The sequence below is a fragment of the Rattus rattus genome, chromosome 11 (assembly GCF_011064425.1).
Source record: "Rattus rattus isolate New Zealand chromosome 11, Rrattus_CSIRO_v1, whole genome shotgun sequence".
Classification (NCBI taxonomy): domain Eukaryota; kingdom Metazoa; phylum Chordata; class Mammalia; order Rodentia; family Muridae; genus Rattus; species Rattus rattus.
In genome coordinates, this window is record NC_046164.1 from 6,251,517 (window position 1) to 6,266,509 (window position 14,993).

The 14,993-nt window shown below is 41.4% G+C and overlaps 1 protein-coding gene across 1 annotated transcript in view; it reads left to right on the top strand.

Moving 5' to 3' along the window:
* Window positions 1-14,993, top strand: part of Antxr2 (ANTXR cell adhesion molecule 2) — an 82,772-nt gene that overhangs the window by 16,860 nt on the left and 50,919 nt on the right. Inside the window, exons 4-7 of the mRNA XM_032916775.1 lie at window positions 3,240-3,321; window positions 3,802-3,909; window positions 4,076-4,144; window positions 4,936-5,016. Of these exons, the coding sequence (XP_032772666.1) occupies window positions 3,240-3,321; window positions 3,802-3,909; window positions 4,076-4,144; window positions 4,936-5,016 (340 nt within the window). The remainder of the gene's footprint in view (window positions 1-3,239; window positions 3,322-3,801; window positions 3,910-4,075; window positions 4,145-4,935; window positions 5,017-14,993) is intronic.

A 14,993-nucleotide genomic window follows, 5' to 3' on the forward strand; every position in this document is an offset into this window, starting at 1 on the left:
TGATGTTAAAATACAATTAGTGACTTTTGAAATGTGTGAAACACTGGTGCATGGCTTATTGAAACCTTTAAATATATTTCCTATTAATTTTATGTGAAATGGTCACATGTTACAAACAAATACATACATACAATGTTCACATGGAGTTCTTTGTAAGACCCCACACAATGGCCTTTGATGTTAGGATGATATTATTTTTATAATCCACCTCTTTTGTCTGTCATCCCCAGTGATATGGATACTATAAACTGTTTCTTTAAAGGATATTATTGACGCTATTCATAGTTCCAGATTTACATTTAAAGCATTTTTTGCTTCTATTAAAAACTAAGAGTTGAATTGTTTTTAAAACGAAGATCTCTGAACTTTTAAAATGAACATTTCAAGCTGGGTGGTGCTAGTAGGCACATGCCTTTAGTCACAGCACTTGGGAGGCAGTGGCAAGTAGATCTCTGTGAGTTTGAGGATAGCCTAGTCTACAGAGTGAGTTCCAGGACAACCAATGCTACACAGAGACACCCTGTCTCAAAGGACAAAAGCAAAGCAAAACAAAAGGTTTTCTGCAAAATTAACACCAGAATAACTAGGTATGGTTAACACATGCTTGTGATTCTAGTACTCAGAAAGTTGAAACAGAGGGTACTGAATTCAAGACCAACGTATGTGGCATAACAAAAAAAAACCCACCAAAAGCAAAAACAAAAAACAAAACAAAACAAAAACTCAAAAAAAATTGAATATATTTTGGACTATTTTTGTAACAATAGTTTATCTCTTAGGATTATTAGTTTTTTTTAAAAAAGAGATTTTGATACAAATACTTAAACCTCTAAAATGTGGGTCTTCCTTTACTCATTCATATGAGATAGCTTTTATTAACTTTATAGACATACTCAATTTAGATATTTTCCACTGGTGCAATAAATCAGTTATGATTAAAAAGACTCTTTGCCAGAGATGGTGATCTGTCAGGAGCCATCTAAGAGAGGCTAGGGCTAAGGTGACTTTCCTGGAGATGGCCCAACATTTTTGCATGGTCTACAGTGGGTGAGCTCTGAGAGGTAAGGTCCCAAGAGACTTTATCTTGCAGCTGATATACCTTTCCTATCACTATTCCCTAGTCTAAGAATTCCTGGGCATTAGTCCACCCTATTAAACAAATTTCCTGCAGATCAATATAAAGATGAACTTTCATGAATTAATGCTGCTTAGATGAATTAATGATTTTATGGATTTCCTGATTTGATTCAAGTAATTTTAGGAAGAAAGTTTTAAGAGACGGTTTTTGTTGTTTCACCAGAAAGATGTAATAAAGTTAGAGTCAAGAATAGAATGTGCCCATTCCTCATAAAATATTAAAGGCTGCATAATAAAAAAATACAATGAGCTTTCATTATTACACTAAAAAGAGAAATAGGCTTAGAACAAATTTGTGATCAAGGGAAAACATTCATTCTAGGTCAGGTCCAAGGATGAAGCCACAGGTGTGCACTATGCGAAAGCAAGGCCATGTGAAAGTGTTGTTCTGAACTTATAATGAGCTTATGGAATGAAACACTGCTTTGAACTTAATAGCACTATCCTTCTGCAACTCCCCCTTTGTGTAACATTTTATCTATGAAGTATTTTCTAAGAACTTTGTCTATAAAAAGGCCAGAGAAAAGAAATTAAGTGTGGCTTTGGGGCCTCTACCCCATCCATACATCCACCAAATACATATGTATGGTATTTGGCGCTCAGTTCCATCCACCAAATATATATGTATGTATATGTTTATGTATGTATATATACATGTGTGTATGTATATGTAGTCTGTTTATCTATCTATCTATACATGTATATGTATATGTCTATGTATGTAAGCATGCATAAATACTTATGGAGTTGATTGAGTCCAGTGGTCAGGGCCAACCAGAATGTATGTGTGTATAAGTGTGTGTGAATCTGTGCATATTGCCCGAATAAAGGATTTTAGTTCTTTTTTTCCTTTCTTTTCTCTCTGATTCACGAAGAGTTAAGGAGTCCAAGCCACTTGACTGCCAGGGAGAGGCTCAGGGCAAAATAGAAAGGAACTCTTAACAATTAATCCTTTACTTAATTCCCCACTGCTACCAAATGTGTATCTGTCTGTGTGTCTATATGTATGCACACATAAGAGGTAAAGGAGTTCAGAGATTCTTGCTGGGCATTCTTGTCAGCCTCAGATAATTAAGATTTGTTCTATCAGTAGATTTGACCCTGTAATTTGCCCATCGCTGTCACTGGGCCCAGTCTGTTATCAGCGTGACCCCAGTCACTACAGCTGCTTCTATCTGCTGCCTTCCAGAGAGAACTGGTGCTGGACAGGCTCCCATCAGTGACCCATTCCTTTAATTCTAGCACAACAGTGGTAGAAGCATGTGGGTCTCTATGAGTTTACTAGCCTGGTCTACACAATGAATTCTAGGTCAGCCAGGGCTACACAGTGAGACTGTGTCTAAGAAGAAAAAGAATGTGAGGAGGAAGAGGAGGTGATGAAGGAGGAGGAAGAGAAGGAAAAGGAAAATGTTTATTTACTTATCTCATTCACATTATCTCTAACAAGAGTGCATTGTCCTCTTGTCCATCCACCCATCTATCTTTTTACTACCCATCCACCTATCCATTGATTTATTCACCCATTCACCCATTCATTTATCCACTCACTCATTCATTCATTAGTCAAATCTGTATTAAGTTTCTACCATATTCAAAAGGATATTCAGGAGCTTGAGTGTGTGAACAGGTCGCTCTAACAGTGAAATCCTGAGGTGTAAGACCTGGTGATACTGAAGTAGAACATTTCTCTCTCTATGTGGAAGGGTAACTATTAGTGTGTAAGAGTTCATAGAAGTTTATAAGACAAGGAGGCAATGTTCCCTTTCGGGTAGGTGAGGTGAATGCAACCAGTAGGGAGGCTGAGATGCTTGGTTTTGTATTTGTTTGTTTGAGAGGAAGCATGTCCCTTCTCACTTGAGAAAACAGGTATCATCAATAGTTCCTGGATCACCAGGGTATGGTGTGCTTTGACTCCATGACCTGTTACTGCCTTTAGGATTACATGGTTAAAATCCAGAAGTCACCACATGCCCATTAACCTGATAGAGAGTATGAGGAGTGTATGAACTCAAGGTCGCATGCTTTCCTTGATTTCCTACCAATGGGGACAAGTTATTCAGAAAGCATTTGTTAAGGTCTTTGCTCAATGTCCTTCTTTCCAGATACAAGATCAGCAAAGGACTGGAGGATTTAAAAGCTGTTCAGCCCGTGGGAGAGACATACATCCATGAGGGGCTAAAGCTTGTAAGTTACTGTACATTTTGAACTAGGGGAGACAATGGTTTCTTGTTATATAAGGAAAAAACCCTCTCCATGTCTACTTTTCCAATGGTTTAGTCCATCCTAGACACAAGACTGGTAGAAAACACCATTTTCTGAGTGTCAGTAGGCAAAGTTTCTTTGCGTCTTGTCTCCTAACAAGCCTGTTTCCCTCTGGGGTTAGTCTCAGATTAATCAATCAATCAATCAATCAATCAATCATAGGTATAAAAAACTGTATCATGGGAACCCAAGTGTAGTGACTCTTTTATATGAGTACACACATATTTCTAATAAAAAGGCTAACAGAAGTGCCCGGTTTTGTACATTAGTTCACATAAGTATATATTATTTTGTAGTCCTTAATATCTTTATTTTGCCAGACCTAAGCATTCAGCTCCACAGACAGCGCTGGTTGAAAGTGAAAATGCAATTGTCAGTTGTGTATTTACTCTTCATTTTCAGGCGAACGAACAAATTCAAAATGCAGGAGGCTTGAAAACCTCCAGTATCATAATCGCTCTGACTGACGGGAAACTGGATGGCCTGGTACCATCGTATGCAGAGAAAGAGGTGAGTGCTAAGCTGAAACTGTGTACACTCCTTCTGTTGCACTTTGCTGCGTGTGCAGTGTGCACGTGTAGCTCATTGGAATCTCTCTCTCTCTCTCCTCCATCTCTCACGCCCTCCCTCCCACTGGCTCCCCCTCCACCTCTCTTCTGTTTTTGTTTCTTCACAGGCAAAGAAGTCCAGGTCACTTGGCGCTAGTGTTTACTGTGTTGGGGTCCTTGATTTTGAGCAAGCTCAGGTGAGTTATGAGACACCTGCAGACTGGGACTCACCGGCTAGCCTTAAAGATATTTAAATGAGCGCCTTTGCTGTGGCTTACCGCTTATGCTTACCGAGCTCTCCTAAAACGGAAAATTAAACTAAAAATAAATTTCCCAAATATGTATTTGGTGAGGACCTTAAAAGAAGATAAATGCTTAAATCAATACCATGTGAATTTCCCCTTACCTTAATCGGTGAGACAATAGTAATAGCTCTATCTAGAATTCTCAGTTTGATTTGAAACTTTTTTCTTGTGTAGGAATTTAGAAACCTTTAAAAATTTTTTCTATATAAACCTTTTTTTTTCCATGAAGTTGTTTATTTATTTATTTATTTATTTATTTATTTATTTACAAATCATCCTACTTTTACAAGTTTGTGTGAGTAAATGTCTAAAATTCCAGACTCTCCTGCTACTGGAGTGCAATTAGAAATTCCAGACTCTCCTGCTATTGGATAGCCATGAGACGTCTACACTCCTTTGCCTTTGAGGCCAGTGATTTTAGTTCATTTCATGGTTGTATTTCTGGAGGGAAATTTGCCTCTTCACCACCAGTTCTAGTTCTTGAGTTTTAATTGTTTATATTTGTGTGTGTGTGTGTGTGTGTGTGTGTGTGTGTGATCATTAACACAAATATCACAGGATGAATGAGTTATAGGCTGTTTGTTTTTGGATGAATGTCACCAAAACAATTTGCCATGTGAGTTTAAATTTATAAAGAGCTGTGTGTCTCAGCTTCCCCTTAAGTCTTCATCTTCTTTCTAAAGCTGGAAAGAATTGCTGACTCCAAGGACCAAGTTTTCCCCGTCAAAGGCGGTTTTCAAGCTCTTAAAGGGATCATCAACTCTGTAAGTATGCCCCTGAGCTCCAGAGGGCTGGCCACCTTACACGTGTTTTAAGCCGTAGGAGCAAATTTCCGCAAGTGGAGCAGGTGGGCAGTATGTAGCAAAAGGAGGGTGAGCCTTGCTCGTTGCGCCAACAGGACACAAGATCTGAAGTTCTTTGTTGGTGAGATTTGCCACTGTCTTCCACGTGTACTTTGTGATCCTGGGCTGGGATTTCTAGTTGAAGATTTTCGGATATCGCCTCCGACATCTCCACGGCCCTTCATCGTGGAGTTAACCAGCTTCTACCTTTCGAGTTTCTCCAGGCTTTATAGGAGAAACGTGAAATTAAAAAAAAAATGATTGGAATACGTGGTGACGGCCTCCTCCCCGCCTGTTCACTGATTAGACAGGCAACTTGATCTGGTGGCTCAGGCTGTGACTGTAGTTGTTCCTCCCGTTTCCGTGATTAATAGTTTTCCCGGGGCACATAATATCCGTGTTTGGGATTCAGCAACATCCTCCCTGGTGACTGTTAGACTCTGGGCTCTCCTGAGCAGGGCCTGGCGGGGAAGGCGAGGAATGAAATTTGGAGTCGAGCTCTAGCTCTTGCTGTAGAGGTTTATGTCTCGTTTTACTGCCTTTTGCTAGAAGCGCGAGGAACAGTCGCTATTAAGTATTTATGATATTTGGTAAACATCACCCTAAACTGCAAGTGAATATATGTTCTCTAAGCAAAATCTTTCCCTTTAATCTTTAGGCACTTATAAAGGGGAGAAGCATCTCACTTCCGACATTTGGCTCGGGCATTTTAGATTTCCCCTTGAAGATCATTCTCAGGTAGACAGGGTGAGATTTATCGGCTCTGGTTTTAGTAGTATGGGGGCTTTACAAGAACTAATGGGGTTTTTAGAGAAGACATGACTTGGTTCAGTCACATCTCATGGACATCCGAAATGTAAATGCAGTATGGAACAGAGATGAAATCATTACAGGATATTTTTTTTAGTAGATTATTAGTTTTGATTTTTAGGGAAAAATTGCAGTGTGAAAAACAATTAGGTTTTATGGCTCAGTTCGGGGTAAATAACAGTGTGATGTAAAATTTTAAAATCCAAGGAGAGGGATGAATAATTGACTCCCAGTAAACTGATCATTGGCGTGTATTTTTTAATAGATTTTTATTGTGCTTAGGGGTGTGGGCATAAAGATCTCTCTGGATTACTGTCTTTGGTTTTTATTTTTGTTGTTCTATGCACACGAAGATTGATTCAGAGTCTTCTGGATGACAGCCCAGCTTTCCAAAACTATTGTTGTGGGATTGAAATACAGTTATTTTTCCCTCCAGGGGAACTTTAGAATGTGATTTACGTCCAGTGCAGTTCTTGGTGGATATTAGCTTGGCTAAGTTATATGGAAAGAATCAGCAGGAATTAGAAAGAGTCACATATTTTAGGCACAAAATTTGACCCTTGAGTTACATCTGGAGGATGCTGAGGGGTGCTGTGCTGGGCTAGCACAGGTTAGCTCCAGCTGTTTGTTATCCCACGGGGTCAGGCCTCTGGGGAAACCTTATAGGATCTTCAGGTAGAAGTTCGAGCGTTTATAGGCCGTCTGGACCCACTAACGCCTAGTGTGTTCATCCATGGCACAATAGCATGGCGTTGTGGCTCTCTTTGTAGAAATAAGTTGCAGCACAAATCCTTCATCTCATTTTTTTATGACAGAAGTCGCTCAGCCCCTAAGAGTATATAAGACCCCCTATGTTCACTTAAACTTGAATTGTATAAGTACACATTATTGCCTTATTTGGAAAACATGCTTGCTACAGCATATCTTTCGCAGACTGAGGACAAGCAGAAGACGTTCTTCTATTCATTACGCTTTGCCAAAAACAATGGCTGACATTGTACTGTAGAGTGTATTTAAATAACGCCCAGCAAACGGGACCAATAAGAACGTGTAAGTCTCTCAGAAGGGTGAGAGGAGAGGAGGTGTAGCTACCTCAGGGGCGGAGAGGAGACCAAGGTTACAATTCGTGTCGGATGCTACCATGGATGGAGTGTTACGCTGGCATCAAGACGAGACCGTTTAGGTATGTGATGTCAGAGAGAGCGTTCCTTGGTGGGATTTGACCTGGGCTCTGACAACAGGAGTAGCTGTAACTCTGAACAAAGCTGGCATGATGGGAGGAGTGGTCTGAGCTCAGTAATTTGGAGAATACACGTCTCCAGGAAGCACGGATTAACAGTATGAATGTTTACACAGATTTGGATGGGTTTCATTTCACAAGTGAAACGGAAGGTTGATTTAGGACCCGGGGTCTGCTGGATGGTCATGAAGGTTCAGGCAGGACCGCCAACAGTAATGGATAGGAATTCTAGAAAGGGGTCATGTGCTCGCACTCTCTTAAAGCTGTCCTTGCGAGGGATGGTGAAAGAGCGGGGACAGTCTGATGTTGCAGTAGGAGGGGCCGGCATAACCTCCCACCCTGCTGCAGTGAAGCCCACGTAGTCAATCACGTGTCCTGATTGATCCTGGGTTTTAAACTTTGCCTGTGGAATGGAAGTGATGAGTTGTAGCTCGTTAAATGATTAAGTGGTTTGGAGAGCAGATAGACTGGGATTGAAGACACTTATTGGGAAGCTAGGGAGCCACGATCTACAACCATCGAAGATGGAGCGATTGATCTGTCTGTGAGGCAACCCATAAGGAAAGATGTTCAGCAGTGCGTGTGCCAAAGTCTTAGGGACTAGTTTATAGTTACGGCTAGTGCTGTTGTGAGAGCTCAGTTCAAATCCCACCAAGGAAAGCTTTCTCTGACATAATCACACGAGGATTGGATTCAGTAGCATAACACCATAACCAGGATTTCTAGATGGTGTGACAGTCAGCGTGAAGTGTTTGGCCAACACGGCTTGCAAATCTTCAGCTCATGGGATTAGGACTCCGTTTCATCCTGGGTAATGAGAGCTGAAGTTTCTATTTCAAAGTTATACGGAATTTCAGGACCCCACAGTCCCAAAAGGGACACAGTTTCTTTTGAGGAAGCTTCATTGCTACTTAGAAGCAGGTATCATAAGGGAAGGATATACTCCTTTGAAGGTAGGGACTCTCAGAGTCCCCAAGGCTTGGTTTCTTTTTAGCATGTTCAGAATAAAACCAAATCAAGGAAGCACCTAACAGACGGTCTTCCCTGGTCAGAATGAAGTCAAGAATAGGGTGGATGTGAGCATTCAGTTACGTAATTCTTAATTCATGCTGCGTGGGCTCCCAGGAATAGCGACCCTTCCAATGCTGTCATCATGATATCTGTGCTAGATTGCTAGTAAATTGGTAAATTTGGATAGGGTAAAAGCTAACAAAACACGACAGGCCACTGATTCATAGGGCTAGAGAAGCAGAAAGAGAGTCAAATGTGGTATCCTATCGGCATTTGACTCCAAGGATGGATAAGTAGCTGAAGGCAGGGTGGGAACTTCTTATACAGAGGCGGCAGAAGTTTACTTAACCAAACTAAAGACATCGGCAGAGAGAGGAATCCAACTGACCTCGAGAAAGGAGATCCAAGTGTGGATGTTCCTTAGAAAATGGCAGGACAAGTTAAATGTTAAGGTTGGGAAATTTTAAAATTGAGTCATTCCACCCCTTGGTTACTTCTTCCCCCCACATCGACCACAAACACAAACACATGATTCTTTTGTTTTTAACTTAAGGTTATTTAAAAAAAATCATAGTCATTAAAATCGGTTTTGGTGTCTTGAGGAAGTGATTGCAAGATTTGTACTTGAAGATGAAATTTTATTTGAACTACTAAAAGTCAGTCTGGCATGTGAGTACACCTCATAGTTCAAGGCCGGTGATTCATTATACGTTGCTGGGGAAGAAAAGATAAAGATAATAAAACAAATCCACAGATTGAAACCCACAGCATAGAGCAGAAATAAAAATTCTTCATGGAAACTCCCTTGGCTTTACTTTTCAAAATAGGATCATGGATGCTTCCCTACTTGGAATTGTTTCGTTTCAGTAAGAGTCACTTGGAAAAGATTAAAGGGATGGATCCAGTGCGAAGCTAGCTTCCTAGAATAACTGTGTCCCACCGCTCAAGTGCACTACATTCAGGACGACTGTGATTAAGGAGAATTTGTTTGGAAAAAGACCGAACGTAAAGGCAATGGTCCAGGGCAGGATATTGCAAAGATGTTTTCTAAGAGAAACTATACAGCTTAGATTTAAATGCCACTTCATTCATAGTGTTGGGAATATGAAGATTGGCATTGGGAGCCAAACTATTCTTAATAATGTTCGTTGTCATTTGGTTTGAAAACCTGAGTGTGCACAAAACGGTGTTGTAACGAAAAGAGGACATCTTACAGACTCCTTTCTCCCCTGGCAAAGAGAGAAGCTGGAGGCTAATAACCGTTCCGCCCACACACCCACCACAGTGACCGGGTGAGCATCTTTGCTGGGGAAACAAACCTATGTTTGTAAAATCACAGTTGATGAAAAGCTCAAAGCTTGAGCAGCTCTAAAGATTGAGGAAAGACAAAACCAAGCTGACAAGTTTTATTCAAAACTGGAGATGGAATTTCAGGACGCTGGTCAGTGTAAGCCTGTTGGGAAGTAACTGGTTTTGACAGCGTCAGGATCACAGGTCCTGGATCGGAACACCGTCCTATTTAATTGAGGTATTCTGTCGGTATTATTTAGGTCAGATATTCACCTTTGTCCGAGTGGCCCGAAGTTTAGGTTAATAGGGAGCTATCATGATCACTAAATTCACTAAGGGCTATTTGCAAGAGTAGACAATTTCTCCAGTAGAAAGGAGACATTGTCCACAGAAAAGAAAGATGAAAAAATGTTCTGGGTGAGAAAAAAAATCAGTAAACAGCACAGACTTCTGTAATATTGGATACATTTAAGTTGTTCGAAGATACTCTAGACAAGATAATGCACTTCTCCTAAGTTCTCTCTACCCAACGAGGAAAATAAAGAAATTGAAGTGTCCACTTTATGAAACACTCTTTTGTACTTTGATGTACAATTCATACATTTAACATTTTCTTTAAGAAAAACCTTGGTTGGAATTTCATTTTTTTAAGAAATTAAATTCCCACTGAACAATTAACTAATTGCAGCTTTATGATATTCCTCGAGAGAACTAAACTCATGGCGTTAGGTAATCCTAACAGAATCGGACACCATTCTGTTTGCTAACACGAACGCTAGTTACACGTTGTGTATGCTTGTCTGTGTGTATCCTTGCTTGTGTGTGTGAGTGTGCGTGGGCCTGCAGAAGCCAGACGACACCACGAGTGTTGGGTTTGACTCTGTCCCTCTTCAGCCTAGAACTTCAAATAAACTGGGACACATGGTCAGGGAGCTCCAGGAATCCTCTGCCTTGCATTGCACCATGTTTTTATTAAAAACACGTGCCACCACAGCGTTTGGCTTTTTATATGGGCTCTGCGACCAGCTCAGATTCTTAAGCTTGCAAAACCTTCTCCTCAGGCCCAGGGTCCATTAGTTTATGAGAGAAGATTGAACTGAGTAGAAAGTCTGGGAGCAAAAGGGAAGACAAAGAAGATGACTAAAATCTACACTCGATCAGTGCACTATGGAGTATAAACTATAGTGCCAAGTGGGGTCTCTTAGTTATATCTTGTTTTCCCCCAAATCTGATTGTTTTTCCACGTGTGTGTATGTGTGTGTGTGTGTCTGTATGTGTATGTGTATATATGTGCATGTGTGTATATGCATGTGAGTATGTAGTTTTCCATGTGCATGTGCACATGTGTATTTGTGCATGCATGTGTGTCTCTGTGTGCATTTCGATGCTAAGGATGTTTTTTTAAGCCCAGCCCTCTCAAACATTTCCAAGTGTTCTACCACTGAGTTGTGTGCTAGCTTTTGAAAGTAGCTCTCACTGAGCCCCTAATACGGACACTTTTCTGTGTTCTAGATATAAAGATGGGCCTGCCCCTCAGACTTGTCCAACCTCACCATTTTACTTGAGAAGTAGGAAGTGCTAACGATATGACTCTTCAAGCACTGTTTCTTAGGAAAACGCTTTATTTACCGGTCTTATGTTTGTGTAAACTCAGGTGGGAGGAATAGAGAGAACACTTTCAGTGAACAAAACCTGGAAGTGGGCAGTTCTGGGTACAAAGAAATAACCGCATGCATCACTGTGGAAATGGGCTACAAGTCGGTTTCTTTAGGTTCTGAAGTTGATAGTCCAGCTACCGATACCCGTCTCGTGATTTCAAAGCACAAGTGATAGGAAGCCCATGGATGTACTAAGGTAGGCTTCGGTGATGATTCTGAGTTGGTATGTTAAGTCGCAGAAAGAGAAATGAAGTAAAAGAATGTTGCGGTATAATAAAAAGAAAAGCGGCAGAAATGGTTCCTGGGAGTTCCCACTCTGGCTACGAGCGCTCTAGCTGTTTCTCTGTCAGCCAGTTTCACACACTGTCCCCTTGGCCGGTTGTTGCCATGCCTGACACACTCATTGAGTTCCTCGGACCGTGTTGCATGCCACACTAGCCCCAAGCATTCTATAGCCTAGCACGGCTCCTGTCATGGACTCTACTCACACTCCCCACAACCCAATGAAATCATGACTCCACAACCTGTATCCCCATAATCAGATTTATGTGTTAAATTCTCAATGTACAATACATCCACACAATAAACTTACAACCGATTGATAAGGATATAAACCGCCCACCTAGATAAGATGTAATTTGCTCATCTAGACACACAAATTCTTGTACACATCCATCCCTTAAGAATAGTCACAATGACCTATAAATGTGTACAGAGAAATCGTAACATCAGCCGCCATGTTCTTTTGGCTGCTCCCTCTCCTCTCAAAAACTTTTCTCCCGCCCATCCTTCCTTCTCATCCAATGTCAGGCCTCATTCTATCCTGTACCTGCCTTCACTTGCATAATGACATCGACCTACAAAGACAACCTTGTTTCAAAGTCTGCTCCCTTTCCCGTGCCTTGGTGAGATGGGTAGTCCTAGGAAGTGCTTTGGTACAAAGCCGTAGCTATGTGTCCCAGAGGAGCCTTATGTCTCTTAGCCTTTGGCGTCTGGCCTCATGCTAACTAACAGTTGCTTTAGCTGTAACTAGGACACTGGTAGGGACCCCAGGGCACCTACAGAAGTGTCTATGTCCTTAGGTTCCAGAACAAATAACTGCACTAGAGACCATGGTTAGAAATAGAAATGGTGACCGCTTAAATGCACGCCGGAGTGGGCTAGTGAGCAGGGGAGAAAAGCCCCCCAAAGTGTTGGCTCTTCGGGGCATGGCCCTTTATAGTACATTTACATTACACCAGCTCTCCCAAGGCTGACCCCTGCCCCATATTCTGTTCCTGCCATGAAGTCCAGCCTCCTGGACAACTGGCCTCTACGATCCCACTCTTGGACCTCCAGTCTCCAGTCCTTACTTTGCAACAGTGTAGAATCAGAACTGTGGGCATACGTCATTCTCAGTTGAGAACAGTGAAAGGCAGGGATTCTAACCTAGTTTTCCCAGACAAAAATTACTTAGCGTTTTATCTCTTAAGCCTTTGTGACTGGCTAACTTGTTAGAGAAGAGAGAATCCGAATTGAGGAACAGGTTAGAGGGCTGTATGCTCTGCTGAGGAGTGATGGATATTCGCAAGAGCCCGGCGTCTTTAAATCACCCAATGCATGCGGTGGTGAAGAACAATGCTTTTTATTGAAATGTTACCTCTTAGAGAACATATAATTGGTAGGGATGCCTGGCAACCATAGAGAAAACATCAGTCACATATCTGGATCCTAAAAACACAAGGACAGAAGGGAGGAGCTAGATGATGATTTAGGGTGTTTAGTAGAAGTGTGAGCATGTTGGAGAATGCGGGTCATATGTGAATTTAGATCTAAGGGAACAGTTTGGGCGGAAAAGGTCTGATTATGTGGACATGATATTTTGAAATCCGGGGATGGAGAAATGGCTTAATCAAGATGGTTAAGAGTGTTTGCTGCTCTTTCAGAGGACTAGGATTTGGCTCCCGGCTTCCATATTTGGCAATTCAGTATTGCCGGTAACTACAGCTCCAGAGGCCCTCTTCTGGCCTCTGAGGGTACCCCCGTATGTGTGTATGTACACACCATAGCTCCCCCACCCCCAAACACACACACACACACATGGACAAACACATGAACACATACATACACATGCACACACCATGCACATGTTATTACAAAAATTAGCTCAGAAAACTGAGCCTGGTGGTACATTCTTGTAATTCCACCCCTTGAGCGTTGGTCTGTAATACTCAGGAGTTCAAGGTCATTCTCAGGAGTTCAAGGTCATTCTCGGCTTCATAGCCTAGCTTGGGCTTCAGGAGACACTGTTTCAAAACAAACAAAACAAACAACAAACAAACAAGCAGCAGACATAGCAGCAAAACAAAACAGTACAGAAAACTCAGCAAATAGGATTTAATACCCTTTCTCTTTTTATACATCCTACCTTAAAAACTCTTTTCAAAAGATAGCATTCGATTAAATGCATGATTTTTTAAAGTTGCTACCTTATTCTTTTTTTTTGGTCTTTGCTTTATTATTTTGCATTTGAGCCCATGACTCATGAGTACTACTGAGTAGAAATTTGAATCCGTACAAATAAATTTTCACTACATATGACTTCAAATGACTTGAATATTTCCAGGAACACAGCGCCATATTCTGTGCTGGCTACTTATACGTCAGCTTGATTTAAACTGGAGTCACCTGGGAAGAACTAACCTTGATTGACAAGATGCCTCCATCAGACTGCCTGATTGATAAGATGCCTCCATCAGACTGGCCTAGGGAAAACCCGGGCGGCATCTCGGTCTCTACATGCTGCAATCTTGGGGACTTTCTGCATTATGATTAATTTTATGTCTTTTTAGGAAAATCCTAAAATTTACTTTATCTGGCCACTATTTAGCAGTCTTCCTCATGCCCTGAAGATCAGTAAGCACAGGTACGCACAGAGCCAGATGAAGCCATTACTCTAGGAATCTGCTTGGGGTATCTGTCCCTCCGCAAACCCAAGCAGTATAATTGATGCAGGGTAAACAGAGACAATCAACAAACTTTGACTGGCCAGGAGAGTAGGTTATAGATCTACTCTATAGGTCCCGCTCAATTATAGGCTTGGAGCTCTCTGAAATGTAGTTCAAAGATAAGGGGTTGTTGTATAAGGTACAACCCTGGAGGAATAAAACTCGGGAAATGAGATAGATGGACTAAATAAACCTTTCCTACTTTATAGCGTAGACGATGAAACTTATAGTAAAGGGGTTAGGTACAAGTATTTACTATTTATAAAAAGACCGGTTTAGGTGTTTTCTGTTTTTGCTTAAAGACTGCAAACGCTGGCAGCCTAAAAGAAGGCTGTCATACAATGAGTGTATTGGTTTCTGGAGACATTCTGTAGATTCTTTAAATCAGAGTTATAGGTCTAACGATGAGAGTAAAATCTGTTCTGCTGGTATTTTCTAGTTGGAACTGAACTTGTAACCCTGGGCATGTAATGAACAACCAAACACATAGCCTGTACCACTTGGATAATCATTAGTCTGTGTTTGTCCTGTTGCTAGTCAGTCAGAGCCACAGAAGAGGCCTGATTGCTAGCCATTCAGAACTGCTAAATTCCCTGACCATCCATACTTGGCTCTCCTTGCTGACTCCTTATCTCCGTTGCCTACCCCTGTCAGCAAGGACCCTAAGCCTCTAGGTGAGCAAGCTCCTCCCACCTGCCCCACCCCCTCTACCTCCTGCAGCTGTTCTTAGTACAGCAATGGAGAGCAAACTGGGAAACTCCATATTCATTTACTTGTCTCAGAGCCAGTGCTTTTTATTGGGAAAGTCCTGGAACTCCATGCCCAGCAATGTATTTGCTTTTGGTCAAGCTTATTTAATATTAATCAAGCAAGTGATACTTACAACAAATTATTGTATACACT